Source organism: Pleuronectes platessa, unplaced genomic scaffold, assembly GCF_947347685.1.
Source record: "Pleuronectes platessa unplaced genomic scaffold, fPlePla1.1 scaffold_27, whole genome shotgun sequence".
In the NCBI taxonomy this organism is placed as follows: Eukaryota; Metazoa; Chordata; class Actinopteri; order Pleuronectiformes; family Pleuronectidae; genus Pleuronectes; species Pleuronectes platessa.
Genome location: NW_026519162.1, coordinates 1,434,740 through 1,450,863, shown reverse-complemented (window position 1 = coordinate 1,450,863; position 16,124 = coordinate 1,434,740). Strand labels below are relative to the sequence as shown.

The 16,124-nt window shown below is 42.8% G+C and overlaps 1 protein-coding gene across 1 annotated transcript; it reads left to right on the top strand.

The window, feature by feature from the left end:
• Positions 1–1,202: 1,202 nt before the first annotated feature.
• On the top strand, positions 1,203–4,829 carry LOC128436443 (zinc finger MYM-type protein 1-like). Its single transcript, XM_053418179.1, has 5 exons — positions 1,203–1,281; positions 1,692–1,805; positions 1,887–1,955; positions 2,355–2,438; positions 2,647–4,829. Exons 2-5 carry the CDS (start codon positions 1,748–1,750, stop codon positions 4,827–4,829), a joined length of 2,394 nt encoding a protein of 797 aa, XP_053274154.1. The 5' UTR covers positions 1,203–1,281; positions 1,692–1,747.
• The last annotated feature ends 11,295 nt before the right edge of the window (positions 4,830–16,124 follow it).

The window sequence follows — 16,124 nt, the reverse complement described above, 5'->3', positions numbered from 1 at the left end:
TTAAAACACTCAAATAAAATTTAAAACATTTTATTCATTAGTCGACAACATATTATAAACCCCTAACAGAGTAAAGACTTTTTCAGGGCATGATGTCACCCAGTGTACATTATACAGAGTAGGAGCAGGGGTTGCAGTGGGGGGTTTCTGTCCATTTACAAATATCTCTGTATAAGATTTATAAGTGTATAAGTTGTATTTCCCACATGAGTTTTCATTGATGAACCTCAGCTGGTTATAGTAGGAGTCCAGAGACGTGACCACCTCCAGGTCCTGCTGGATGTGCTGGAGGAGCTCACAGAGGCTCTCCAGAGATGGCCCGTCTCCGTTCTGCAGCAGCCTCCTGATGCAGCAGTACATGGCTTTCTCGTCCAGAACCTTTGAGAGGAACAGCTCCCCAATAAACTTGATGCTATTGAGGAGGCGTCCGGAAGGTTTTGCGTTGAGTTGCTCTTCCCTCAGCCGGTCGATGACCCTCACGTCCCTGACTGGCTCCAGGCAGGACCCACTCTTCCGATAAATGCCCTCCCTTTCAAAGTTCTTCCTGAACTCTGCCTGGCAGTGTTTGACCAGCAGAGACCTGAAGGAGACGCTGGCTGACCAGTCGGACAAGGATTGGACCTCCACCTGAAGAGGAGAAAACCATAAGGAAATATTAACATTAATGCTACTCACATACATACATAGTGATCAGTGTGTTCTGATTTGAGGATTAAATCAGCACACAAATGAATGAAAATAAATGAACTCATTATTTGAATAAGACAACATGGGTCAAAAGTGACCCCACTCAGTATTTATTATTTATATCTTTGCAGTAAATTATTTCCGTCATTTAGTATTTCAGGTATTTTTCAAATAACTGTTTTTTTCACTTCCCTTCTAATTCACAACATGGGTCAAAAATGTTGTATTGTAAAATACATTCTTATTAAGTCTTATTTACAATCTATTACTAGTGAGAAAGATAATTTATAATTTACCCAAGGGGTTTGCATAGCTTGTTTATCAAAAGGCTAAATTAAGGTTACAACCTGCATACAAAAGATAAGCTGTCCAACCAGTGGCGTCACTAGGCTGTTTTATTCGGGGCTAAAGCCCCGGATCTAATTTGATTAGCCCCGAATCTAATTGTTTGGTAAAAAAAAAAAAAAAAATCGAAAAAATCGAAAAAAAATCGACTTTCCGACGGTCCTTGAACGCCCCTCATTTACCGCACGAGAACAGAGCAACAAGTGCGTCAGTACACTTCAGCAGCCAGTCTCTCACTGTTTACAACAGGTGAGTAGTGAGCACAAGCCCTAGATTTCACAATGTCTTTATTATATGTCAGTAATTAAAATGTCTGTAAACGTTTTGAAAACCTTACTTATGGTAAATGTATATAATGTTATAATTGAATGCAAATGTATATCATGTACTTTGTCTGCAGCTAGAATGCTCTAGCTAGCTAACGTGAATGACTAGTAGTGTGATGGACCAGAGGCATTAAGCCTGCTACTATATCTATTATTTTCGTCTGTCGTCTAGATGACCGCTTTGTACATGAAAGTTGATGACATAATATGAAGATATGATATGAAATTAAAAGAATAACAGTTAGAAATATTTATGTTAATACATGATTCTCATGGCAACAGGGAATGAGACCGGCTGCATAAGTGTACTGACTCATTTATGTTTGTTAACAGAGAATTATAACGACATCTGCTGTAGAGTCCCAACCCCCTGGGACCTGCAAACAACAATGTCACAAAGAAGGATTTCAATGTTTTTTGCTCCAAAAGTGGTTGGCAGCCAAGGAGGTAATGGGAATAGAAGGTTTTTTGTTGTTCTTGTTCTTGTTGAACTCTTTAAGCATATAATGGCACATCCTTCATTTTCAGGTATGATAGCAGATAAGGATGCAGTCAGGGTTCATGCAGGAGACCAAAGGGAGGAGAGTGCAAGTTCAGGTACCTGTAGGCTATGTTAAGAGTGTCTATGTAACAAAGTCGACCTGGTGAATTCCCTCTCAGTATAAAAAGAGGTAAAGACCTCCCACTTGCGCCAAAAAATAGGTCGTTTTGTCCTTGGCATAACTAATAGCACACACGTTTATTTGGTGGTCAATTGTGGTCGCAAATCAGAGGACCTGGTTTCGAGACCAATGAAGGCAAACTAGCAGGAGGAAGCAATACTGACGAGCAACACAATGACACTACTTACATGTAGTATTTAACATATTTTAGTAACCTAATTATAATGTTTGAAATTAAAATTTCTAAATGCAATAATTTGACAGAATATTGATCTTAAGTTTACAGTAGGCTACAGCTTAACTTTTTTTTATTTATTCTTTTATACATTTTCAGAGATAAGGGCAGAGTCAGCATACATAGATGCAGCTGCCAGTGATGCTGCTGACCAGAGTGAGGACAGTGCAAGTGCAAGTGCAGGTACCTTTAGGCTATGTGAGGAGTATCTATACCAATATCTCTAGTCCAGAATTGTATAATATTCAGCAGTGTATCCCAGTATACATCCTTGCCAGTGCCCATTAATTGCAAGTTGTGGATAGCAGAGTTTTATTTAATCATGTTTAAAAAAGGGGGGAGAAGGAGGCCATAGCTTTATTTCGCTTTTTTCCCCTTTTTGGAAATACAGGTGGCTCAGGGTCAGGGAGCACAGGGAACCTGTTAGGAAAGAATGATTTAGGGACACGAGAAACAGGCCCAAAGCAACCCAGACGGGACCAGTACCCCTCCACTAGTTTTGGAAAGCAGCAACGGTCTTTCCAGTACAAATGGTTTGAATCTTTTGACTGGCTGGAGTATTCTTTGAGCAGAAACTCTTCACACTGTTTCTCATGCAAGCTCTTTGGGAAACACAACCCTAGAGCCAGCAAAGATGCCCTCCTCAGCACTGAGGGCTTTAATAACTGGAAAAGGGCCTTGGATAGCTACCGAGAGCATGAGGCAAGTGCTGTCCACAAGTCATCTATCCTGGCCTGGAAGAATTACAGAACTACGCTAACAGAAGGCGATGTTGTTGACCAAATGAATGTTGGAAATTCCAGTCAGATTAGTGAAAGGAGAGAATACCTGTGGCGCATTGTGGCCGTCACTAGCCTTTTAGGGAAACAAGGCATTGCTTTCCGTGGTCATGATGAAACCAGCTCCTCCCTGAATCAGGGAAACTTTTTAGAAGTAATGAAGCTCCTTGAAACCTTTGACCCCTTCCTCCAGAACTACCAGGCCCCTTCTCATTCAACATATCTATCTCCTGCCTCGCAGAACAGCATGATCGAATGTTGTGCTGATGAAGTGACTGCAACCATCGTAGAAGAGATCAAGGCATCGGAAATGTATGCAGTGATGGCTGATGAGGCAAGAGATGGCCACGTTGAACAGCTTGCTGTTTGTGTGTGCTATGTTACAGCTGACGGCGGAGTCAAAGAGCGTCTCCTTGAACTTGTCACCCTTAAGGGATTGAATGCACAGTGCATCACTGACGCAATTGAAAATGTATTGGAGTCGAATGGCCTTAATGATCTCCTGTGTGTCGCTCAGGCTTATGATGGAGCTTCCGTTATGAGTGGTTCAGTAAGTGGAGTTCAAGCTTGCTTTCGTGAGAAACACCCAGAAGCAGTGTACGTACACTGCTATGCTCATGAGCTGAACCTGGTTCTCTGCCATACGTGCAGGGCTGTTCCAGAAGCCAGTGACCTGTTTGAGACATTGGAGAGTGTCTACTGTTTCTTCAGTGTATCAATCGTAAACCATCAGAGATTCTCTGATGTCCAGATGCTCCTGGGCTTGAAGAAGAGTGAGCTTGTCCAGCTGTCAAAAACCCGATGGGCATGTCAGGTGAAGTCTGTGAGAGCAATGCTCAACAATCTGCCAGCTGTTTTAAAGTGCCTGGAAGAGAGTGCAACACCTCTGGCAGTCGGATTACTGTCAAAGCTGTCCAGGTTTTCAAATGTCTACCTGCTGGTCATGTTCCGGAGTATGCTGTCAACTACAGAGGGGCTGCACCTGTACCTTCAGAAGGATTCTGTGGACTTGGCCCAAGCAACACTCTTTAAAGATGCAGTCCTTGACACACTGAAATCCATCCGAACCAATGAAATGGCAGACAAGCTTTACAATGAAGCAAAACACATCTATGATGCCAACAACATATGTGAGAGTCACAGTGGTCGCAGGCACAAGCAGAGGGTGATGGAGGACTTTACAATAGAGTCCACCTTGGGTACAAGGGCTCATCTGGGCACAGAAGACCAGCTGAAACAAACTCTGTTGTACCCATGTCTTGACCGTATGGTAACTGAGCTAAACAGCAGATTTTCTGATGTGGGGGCAGAGCTAATGCGAGGCATTCAAGCTTGCAACCCAGCGGCCGTTGATTTCTTCTGTGAGGATTCCCTAGAGCTGATTGCAACACATTATAAAATGTCATTGAAAAAAGAGGAGATCCTGGTGGCAAAGCAGTTCCTTTCTAGAAGAAAGAGAGAAGGTGCCGTTTCTGACATGGGCAGTGTTTACAAGCTACTTCACCCAGACATGTTCCCAACCTTGAGCTCAGTTGTCCAAGCAGCCTTGACAATACCTGTCAGCAGTTGCACGTGTGAGCGGTCGTTCAGTGTACTGCGCCGTGTCCACACCTGGCTGAGGAGAACCATGGGCCAGGAGAGGCTACATCATTTGGCTATTATGGCAGTGGAGAAGGATGCGCTTTGTGGCTTAGACCATGGTGAAGTCATTGACCGGTTCGCCCAAGTCAAACCGAGGAGATACCCACTTGTGCTCAAAGGACAAAGGTCCAAAGAAAGGAGCAAGAAACAGTGAAACGAGTGAAAATAAAAAGTTCACTACAAACAAGAAATGAACAAAGAAAGACAATACATGTAGAGTAACAGTTAATAATACACAGACAAATGTACAAGTATACACAATATGGAAAGTGTAAAGTAAAGACAGATATACTGTAGAAGAAAAGAAATGAACAAAGACAAACGCATGACTACAGAAAGATAAGATGTTTAAAAGGCTCTTGCCTTTTAAACATCTTATCTTTCTGCATTTCTGCATTGTATACTTTTTCAGACATTGTTTACTATTGTGAAACTAATAAAAATATGTGAAGAATACATATATGACTATGTGACTCATTTATTATCTAAATGTTTAATGTTGGTGCTTATGAATGAGGCACTTTTTTGTTAAGACAAAGGGAAGTTTGTGAAAATCTATATTTTTACCATTGGTATTAATAAACTGCATACATTGTTTATTTTGTTATTTGTTATTATTTTCAAAAATTGCATGCGCAGTTACGTTTTGGCCCTGGGCTAAGCCCAGGATCTTTCAGAAACCTAGAAACGCCCCTGTGTCCAACTAATTAAGAAACAGGATAAAGTAGCTTCCAGCGCAACATGGCGCCGTACTAACGGGTGCCTGTCGTAGCAGCTCCTGGTACTACTGTCGGTTTTTTTGTGTTTTTATAACGTTTGCGATTTGTTTTTTATATTTATTTTTGCACTGCTCTGTGCATCTTCGTCCCCCACAATGACGAGATGCTTTTGAAATTTATTGGACACTTTTTATAACTTTTAACCGCACTTCGGTCTCTTCGGATCACTGGGAGAATGCCTGCAACACACGCCGGCATTGTTTACACCCGCGACCAGCTGATCGCCCTGAGGCACACTACCCTCTTGGCCGGAGAGAGACCCACCATCCCGGAGGAACTAAAGAGGAGACGGCGGGGCTGCAGAGCGGGGCTTAAACGGAGGATGGAGAAGAGGAAGTTTAAGCCCTTCATCCCTGCAGTAATCACTGGAAACGTGAGGTCGCTGGCAAATAAAGTGGACGAACTGGAAGCGCTCATCAGGACACAGAGGGAGTACAGGGAGTCCAGTATTGTGTGTCTCACGGAAACGTGGTTGCACGAGCAGATACCGGACTCCAACGTCACCATTCCTGGCTTCCAGACGGTTCGAGCCGACAGAGACACCATCGCGACCGGCAAGAAGAAAGGAGGGGGACTCGCCGTGCTCGTGAACAACAGGTGGTGTCACCTCGGGCACGTCACCTTTAAACATCGTGTCTGCAGACCGGACATCGAGCTCGTTGCCGTCGGACTTCGTCCATATTATTTGCCGAGGGAGTTTACCAGTGTTTTCGCCATCAATGTTTACATTCCTCCATCTGGGAACGCAGAAGCAGCGTGTGACGTCATCCACACTGTGACTGCAGGATTACAGACACAACACCCCGGGGCCTTCATCATCATCACAGGTGACTGTAATCATGCTTCCCTCTCATCCACACTCCCAACCTTCTTCCAGTTTGTAAAATGTGCCACCCGGGAAAATAAGACTTTGGACCTATATGCAAATGTTAAGGATGCATACAGCTCCACTGCCCTGCCACCACTGGGCAGGTCAGACCACAACCTAGTCCTGCTCTCACCATCTTACAAGCCTGTGATTCAGCAGCACCCAGTCACAGTGAGGACAGTGAGGAAATGGTCTCATGAGGCCATGGAAACACTGCGTGGGGCCCTGGAGGCCACAGACTGGGATGCTCTGTATGAGCCACATGGTGAGGACATTGATGGCCTGACTGACTGTGTCTCTGAGTACATTGGGTTCTGCATCGATAACACCATCCCCACTAAAGAGGTCCGCTGTTACCCAAATAACAAGCCGTGGGTTACAAGCGACCTGAAGGCCCTTCTCAATGAGAAGAAGAGGGCCTTTAGATCACGGGACAGAGCAGAACTCAAACGGGTTCAAAGGGAGCTCAAGCGCAGCATCAGGGAGCGCAAGGACAACTTCAGAAGAAAACTGGAGCACAAACTGGAGGAAAACAACACCAGGGACGTCTGGAGTGGTATGAAGGAGATCACTGGTTTTAAGAGGAGAGATGGGGGAGCAGCTGGGGATGAACGACGTGCGAATGAGCTGAACACGTTCTTCAATAGGTTCAACTCCAACCCCCCAGCCCCCAGCGGACCATCCACTGCCTCCACTGACTCTACGACTGCCTCTACTGCGTCTCTGAGCAACTGCAACAAGCATGTAAACTAGATTCAAACTGGCAAAATAAGATGAAAGCACAGCTTCTATGAGAGAGCCACTGCTTTCCCCCTCACTGTAGAGACTGAATCAAAGCAGCCTTAGACAAATCCTCCTTCTGTCTGTAGGCCCAAGTGCTTTGTGTTCTATTAAAGCCCATGGAAATCTACACTCTGTACGTTGTTTGATGTTGCCAACTTGTCATCTCTGTATCTCCGCAGACTTCACACATGGGCTGTTTTCTATATATAAGTAGTGTAGTTTCTATATATAGTGCCACCGGCCTGTAGTCCTCCAGTGCAGTGGGGGGCTGTACAGGAGTGAGACATCTGATTGGCTACAGACGATCCCCTCTTAGAAAAAATGCATTCGTGAAACAGAGTCGCGTCAGGGGAGTCTCAAAAGTCTCAAAAGTCTCACACACAAATGCAGCGAGGTTTACAAATTAAAAGCACTTTGTAAATGCAGGTCCAACAGTTTATATATGAATGTAACAAGCTCCAAATATGTATTTGATGAAGATTGCAAATACTTTTACATGCATATATTTGTGAATTTTTTTTCTATTTGTGTGTGCATCGGAAATATGTTTATGAATCTTATATTTTACATGTGAATATTTTTTACTTATATATGGAATGAAACATATTTGTGTGTGCATTGAAAATGTATTTGTGGATCTTTTTTGCGCATGTATTCATTTCTGTGTGCATTTAATCCTTTTGAGACTGTTCTGGCTCCATACTCCTCACCGTCCAACTCCTCGTGACTCAGATCCGTCATGAAAGCTTGAAAGTTTTCGGTGAAGCAGCTGACGGACTTCTTCCTCATCTCTCCCAGCAGAAGAGGAGCTGGCTTGGAAGTTAATTCCACGCTTTTATTTTGTTTTGGGATCATGTTGATTCCAATAAATCGAAGTTGTCTTCAAGGCAAATCCAAAGAAACAAGTTCCGGTGCAAGAAACAAGTTCAGGAGCAAGAAACAAGTTCAGGAGCAAGAAACAAGTTCAGGAGCAAGAAACAAGTTCAGGAGCAGGAAACAAGTTCCGGTGCAACCAGCCAATAGTGAGAAGACAACTGAGTGAAAAATGAAAACTGACGTTTAAGTAACGACAGACTTCAAAGGTATAAGGCTGTTGCCTTGGTGACCTGCAGTGACATACGTCAAAGGAACAAAGCCTGATAACGTAAAAAATAATAATACAGAAAATGCTTCTTTTTTTTTAAATGTAAAAGAAGTTTCATTAAATTCAAACTTAATAACGGTTTGAGTGAAAAATCCTAGAAGACGTTTCTGAAACTTAAAAAATAAATTATATTCAGAAGTGTTACAAAAAGGCTATCATACGCTAATAAGGAATGATAATGAGCTCTTTAAGGTATGAAAAAAACTGCGCGCGCACATCCTGCGGCGCACATAAATAAAAAATATATTTAAAAATAAAACATAAAAAATAAAAACAATTGTATCAAATTAATAAAAAAAGTGTGCACATTCTAAATAAAAAAGCATGAAATGGCGTACGCCAAAGCTAATTCCGATTTATAAAACCATGCGCACGCAAAACCTCAACCCCAAATCCGCCCTCCACAGCCCCAATTTCTACTATAAATGGTCAATGCAAAGCACGTCACGAATATTAAATTATGAATCCGACCAATGGGTTTCCACCGTGAGTCCTGACTGAGGCACGGCATCAAGCTATGTGAAGAGGAAGTGAAACTTTCTGACACTGACATCGAGTTGTTTGTTAGTGAGGTGGAGGTGAAGAGCGACTTTATGGGACAGCAGTGATGTCACTAATAAAGAAAATACACTGATACTCTGCCGCTGCTGCTGTGTATAACACAATGTGGGAGATCAGAAATCGCTGAACCCTCGCTTCCTCCTCATCCTTCCATTCGCATGCACAAATCGTGCAGAACCCCGCATTGGTGTCACGGCAGTATTTATCCATTTAGAGCATCTGACCGATTCCCTCACATCAGTGGATCCAGTCTCTCAGCACGTGTCACCAAGTACGACATGAAGTGTTGTGAACTCAGTCTGTTGATATCAATCCTCTTCCGCTCCTCTCCTCTGAAGCAGAAGGAGCAGACACCAACACGCGCGGCTAGACCCGCTACGTCTTCCTCTGTATCTGACGCGTTGATGATGAAATGAAACAACTAACCCAAAACGACTTCTATAACAAATGTTATAACTTAGTCACACTTTAAAAGTATGACTAAGATATACGTGAGGAAGTGTCTGCTTAACCTCTGATATTAAAATGTTGAAGCCACAGTTTATGTGATTGAACCGTTTATTTGTTTAACACAAGTCTGAGTAGATTTTCTCCCATGTATTTTCAACCCTAACTTCATAAACACTTGTATAGACATCATATATCAGAGACTTTATTTCTTCTCAACCTCTAATCTCAGATTCCTGTGTTCTGCAGCTTCTTCTGAATCAAGAGGAACGAGAGCTGTTTGTGGGACTCGTCTCCAAGAGGACAGGAAGAGACATTCAGAAGAAATCTGTCTCAATCAACCTTGTAGACTTTGAGTGGAGTTTCATATAGGTCAGTGAGAGCTCTCTCCCTAGGTCATTTGTCAATTTGTCTCTTTAATTTTGTACATGTAATCATATTGTTCTTCTCCTGTCCACTAAATATTAATCAATTCATTTCCAAATATGGGTATGCTTCCTTTCCATGTACACAAAAGGGAACATGCTCCCTTGTCCAAGGGCACGTAATCCAATGTAGGATTTGATCTCTTTATTTCTCTCTGTTAGAAATTAGGATCAGTTATTGGATGTATTTACTTCATGAATGTCACTTGTTGATCTTCCATGTAATCAAGTTGCAGAGCTTGTGTTGTTGAATTAATAGTTTTAAAGAGATTCGTCTGATAGAGGCAGTCTTATTTGACCAGGACCATTCAAAATGAATAAAGAAAGGAATATTTCATGTTGTTTTTAATTATCACGTGTTATACATTCTCTTTGTGGGATTAATGTTTTGTCCTGATACTTGCATCATTTCTCCAAGTGTTTTACAAGGTTCATTTGTTTTATCAAATGTAATGAACAGACTGATAACTGTCATGTTCTGAAATCTACATCAGTAATGGACAACTTTGTTTCTAACAACAAAAAAACAGCAAGTATTTCAGTAGCTGCATTTCATACGGTAATCATTCAGTATACGTTGTTCAGAATATCACATCAACACATGGAACCAAGGTTTTGGTAAAGATGAGTTTAATTGATAGGAACTGACTGTCATCATGCTGCTATTACATTAAATTAATAAGACCGTGTCCTCGCCGCCGGTCTACGGGGAGTATAAAGTGAGCGGACGGACGGAAGTTGCATCCGCGCAGGACCAGTGTTAATTTCGTTGACGAAAACGATGACGAGAAATATTCGTTAACGATCTTTTTTCCATGACGAAGACGAGACGAAGACGTAACGAAAACGGATGTTTGAAAATAAAAACTATGACTAAATCTGTTTTATCTTTCATTGACGAGACGAGACGAAAATGTTGGTGGTTGACTAAGTCATAATACTTGTTTTAAACATCATCGTATCAGGCCGTCATGAAGTATCAGGAGCGGGCGAGTGAGTGTGTGCGTCTGTGTGTGTGTGTGTGTGTATGTGTGCGCCGCAGATAGCACCGGTCCCGAGGCTCCGCCCCCCGCCCCGCTCACTCGCTCAGAGACACAAGATCTGAGCTTGTACATGTGAAGCTGCTTCTTAACTATGGAAACAGTGAAAACACAGAGTTTCTCTGGTCTCAGCTGCTCAGAGATCAGCGCAGCAGCTTCTTGATCAGAGCAGAAGCTGCAGGTGGTTTGTACCGAGCTTCAGTTTCTGTGTCCGCCTCCAGTCTAACCTGCTCTCACTCTTTGTTTTCACATTTAAAACTAAATATATATTTTTAAGTTATTAGGCTGCAGCTATATGTTTTGATTTATTTCTAAATAGGGTACTTCTTATTCAAATAGCCCTACAAAGTTCTGTGTTTAATTTATTTCAAAGTAGGTCACACTTGCCTGTGTATTTTCTCCTCATCATAAGTGTTCTGTGTTTTCCTTTGTTGTAACAGGTACAAATAGCAATAAAATGTCAAGAGTTTTCTTTATTGTCGTTCTATAATTTCGTAAATGCAACAAACTATAGTTTAGTATAGTATAACTTTATATTAAACTTTATTAGCTTTGTTATCAAATATGTTTTGCGGCTCCAGACAAATTTTATTTGGGGGAAGCGGGGGCAAAATTACTCTTTTGAAAGTAAAGGTTGCCGACCCCTGCTATAGACCTATGCTGGTAGGGCTATCTAATGGACAACCTAAGTACTGCAAGCTAGACTATTTTGCAGTTTTAGACACAACACAGTGTCCCTGGGCCTGAGAAGGGAAGAAAAGGAGTTTAATGTGGCTACTAAATGTGATTAAAACTAGACTAAAATGTAATTAGTTTTCGTCGACTAAAACTAGACTAAAACTTCAGGTTCACGTTCAGGTCTGTGGTATTTAAAAGCTTCTTCTGGAAAAAGGTTTCCACTTTGAATTGTAATCAGTCAAACAGTTGTCCCTCTGAATGCAGTTGTAATTAGGATTACTGTAATTCCAGTGATTGTCTTGTAGTGTTGTACTGCTTGTATTTGGGGAAGGTTATTGTGGGGAGACGCTTTTTGCTTTGCATTTTTCAGTGTGCTGTGTCCTGTGCGCTTTCCAATACCCAAGATCACCAGGAACTCCTAACTAATTGTTTGTACAAGTTCCCTTCGCATCAAGCATCAGGTAAGGTCAGTAAATGTATTCACATTTCTAGTCCATCAGGGGAAGATCTGATGGACCTTCATTGATTCTGACATTATCTGCAGTAAAGCTTATGGGCAAGGATATCAATGGTAAGTTCTGGGGCATAGGGGGTGTTTCATGTCTACCTCTGGTTTGATCTTGCAGAACAGTCCGGAGGAAGAATGCAGTCTACCTGAGACAACACAGGAATCATCTCAACCAACATGCAGTTTGAACGATGGGATTCAGGTTGCTTTTTGTTCAATGGATTGAAATGATTAGCCCTCAACTGTGCAGGTGGTAGGTTGCTCATATTAAGTTCTTGAAATCGCGCAACAGCCTTCCTCATTAGCTGAGCTTTAATCTGAATCCTTGCTGGCCTTCGCAGAAGCCCCGCTCTCTGTTTGTGTGTGTGCCTCTTTTCTTTTCCCTTCGGTTTCTCAGGTTTAACTGCCCAAATTGTCTTTGCATGTCATCTGGGATGGCCTAACCTGTGTTGGAACACTGAGAATCCAGTCACATTAAGATCAAGAGCTGCAAGCTTGTCTCGCTAACTCTGCATCTCTTCAGTCTCATGGGTGGTAAGTTAAGTTATTTCGGTTCCCTTGATTTTTCTTGAACACGCCATGGCTTAAATGTGTTACTCAACATGTTGCATGCACATCAGCTCTGCATAACATTTTATTTGTAATGCACAACATAATGTTTTGCAGTATGTTGTGCATTACATTGTCACTATGTTTGTTTTCATGTGGACCGCAGCGCATCGATTCCCGTGGTGGGATTTCTTTCACTTTTATATTTAGTCTGAAGATGATCCTGACACAAATGGCAAATTGTTTTTAATGATGTTTTCTGAAGAGTCCACAATTGCCTGTATCACTACACCACATTATTTGTGAAAATAAAAAAATATATAAATAGTTTTATTATTATTATTTATCACTATTATAATTCGCCAGAGTTGTCATAGTTACACAGGGAACTTTATATACTCCTTCGACTGACACAGCTCCAGCAAAGCACGCAGCAATCTGACAGAAGAGAAGAAATACACAACACGTTGTTCGACAATGGAGACGTTAAGTTAGTTTTCCAGATTTCACGCAGATAAACAACACTTGCATTACACAAACTACGACAAACAAACACACCCGTTATCTGATCAGCGTTTGCGTTGTTTTCATTCTCCGATGAATGAACCTGATCATCGAGAACATCTTTTAAAATCCCGCTGACTTTAACCAGCAGCACCAGGAGGACACTTGAAGCTCTACACGTCCATTATAAGCACGTTCACCAACTTTACTCATAAAAACACCGCTCGAGCTTCCGCCTTGTTGATGTGAAGGATGTTTTCATGTGCCACTTGTTTGGTGTGTGCACATTGTAATGATCACCAGCGTCCAACAAAAGCACTTTGAGTGGAGCTGGTCACGCGTGTGTATTCTTCATAACCAGTGATGCCGGTAACGCGTTACTCTAATCCGACCACTTTTTTCAGTAGCGAGTAATCTAACGCGTTACTATTTCCAAACCAGTAATCAGATTAAAGTTACTTGTCCAAGTCACCTTGCGTTACTATTTCGGTATTGGTGGTTAAACCGCTGGGCATGTGCCGCGGCTGGGGGAGCAGTCGCCCCGTCGCCCTCCTCACCACGCCGCCGGAGGCTCGGTGTGCGGCACGCCTCAACGTTTTTTTAGGGGGATAAGGTGCGCAGGGGCTTTCGTTCTAGTGGGCCGCGGGGCGGTGTCCGTCGACGCTGCGGAAGGCGGGGACCGGTTGGAGGGAACCGGGTACGGCGGTCGGCGGCAGCGACTCTGGACGCGTGTCGGGCCCTTCTCGCGGATCACCTCAGCTACGGCCCCGTTGGGGGAACCCTCCGTTCGCGCGGGGGGGTTCTAATAAAGTGAGTGTTGGCAAAACCGGTTGGCATTTTTATGTTGAGGCGGCGGGGGTGTTGTCGGCAGCTGCTGAATGTAACTAATAAAGTAACTTGTAATCTAATTTAGTTACTTTTAAAATCAAGTAACTTGTAATCTAACTTAGTTACTTTTAAAATCAAGTAACTTGTAAAGTAACTAAGTCACTTTTTCAAAATAACTATGGCAACACTGTTCATAACTCCCTGTGTCTCCTATGAAGAGGAGCATCAGATTGTGAAGCCTGGTATTAAGTATGCATGCGTTTATTCTGTGTTCGGACTATCACCAGATAACATGGGCGTTACCTCAAAGCACATCTGGTGTTATACAGCTGACAAAGCAAAGAACGAGACATTTATCTGACGCGCGATGCAGATCTCAGCGGCTCGGTGGCGTAATGAGATCGTCGTCAGGCCAGAAGCTAATAGTGCTTCAGATCTTTGTTTCGAATCCCGGTCAAGATTTTTATGTAGCTGTAATATTATGTTTTTTTAAAACCATTTCATTTATATTGCTGCCTCAACGTGATGCTGACACGGACACGTTAACTCGGGATGGGTTTTTGTAGGATTTTTATTTCAGCGAGACCTTCAGTAGATCACCACACTTCACTCACAAGCGCTTTGTGAAAATGACGAATCTGCCACCGGCTCTGCAAATGACCCTCAACATCTGGAAAAAGGTAAAGAAATCGCCAATGTCAGGCCATGTGTGTTCTGTTATTGTCCGGAGACTCCGCCCTCTGTTGCTTCCCGCTCTTTTTGTCCCTCACCTGTTCCCGGTCATCAACCTGATTGTTTGCCTGATTTGTTCACCTGTGTCTTGTCTTTGTTCCCCCTTCTATTTAAGCCCAGTCTTCCTGTTGTCCCCTGTCGGATTGTATCGTTTGTTTGTGAGAATCTATGTAAAGATTCTGCCTTGTTTGAACCCTGTTTTACCTGGTATGGTATTAGACTCAGATTTTTGATCCTCTCTGTTTTTCCCTTTTGGAATTCTGTTTTTGAATTGGACTCTCTGTTTTTTGCACTTGTGTTTTTTGCCTTTTTGGATCCTTGTTTTTTCTATTTTTGGAAATAAATAAGTATTTTTTTGCATCTTGGTCTGCGATTTAGTCCTTACTCTGAGAAAGGAGAGGCACTGTCTAACGCCGAGTTTACCCCGGGGCGTGGAAGCGCAGTGCAGCGCCAAGGAAATCAAGTGCCTCCTATCCACCCCCTGTTAAACCTTTGTGCGGTGCACATCGGATGCGCTGCGCCGCGCTGCTTCACTCGCGCCCTGAACCAATGGTTTCGGCGTAGAGTCTATTTTTTTCACTCGCCGCGAGCGTAACGCGCCAAGAAACAAACTGAAAATGATTTTAAACGATCTGTTGTCCTAGAGTTTTAATTTCCCCAATTTTCCCAATCACATAATTAAATTCCCCCCTGCCCATCCACTACAGCTACACAAGCAGTCATATGGATACAAATAGAGGGGGGGGCTATGAGACCATCATCATATACCCCCAAACGAGTACATTGAACGGGTTACATTCAACAGCAAGCGGAGAAAGCAGAATCGCGGGCTGACCGTCGCTGAGAAATGCACATCCGGTGTGAACAGCCGGCGCCGCACTTTCCACCTAAAAACGATGAAATGAACTGAACTATGAAGTAGTTCAGATTTTGAATGGTGAACTATGAACGTGAACTATTCATGTTTACTTGTATGAACTGAACTTTGAACTAGTTCATGAGAGGTGTGAACGTGCACAACACTGTTCAAATCGTAATTCACGTCGGCAGCAACGACTCCCGGCTTCGCATGTCGGAGGTCACTAAAGTTAATGTTGAGTCGGTGTGTGCTTTTGCAAAAACGATGTCGGACACGGTAATTTTCTCTGGCCCTCTACCTAACACAACAGGTGATGACATGTTGTCTTTTAACCTCTGGCTGTCGAGGTGTCCTGTAAACGGTGTGGGCTTTGTAGATGACTGGCAAACTTTTTGGAGGAAACCTGGACTTGTTAGGAGAGACGGCGTTCATCCCACTTGGGATGGAGCAGCTCTCTTATCTAGGAATATTACTCAGTCTATTACATGACAACCCAGAGTTGGGACCAGGAAGCAGAGCTGCAGTGCTAAAAACTTCTCTGCGCTCCCTCTGGGACAGTCACACAACCCCATAGAGATTGTGTCTGTCCACCGTCAGAATCCACACAATAATCTAATACAAATTAACACAACCTCTGAAACAACACAGGAAACCAAGACTTTGAAATGTGGTCTTTTAAACATTAGATCACTGTCATCAAAGGCTATTTTAGTTAATGAACTAGTCTCAGACTACAACATAGAT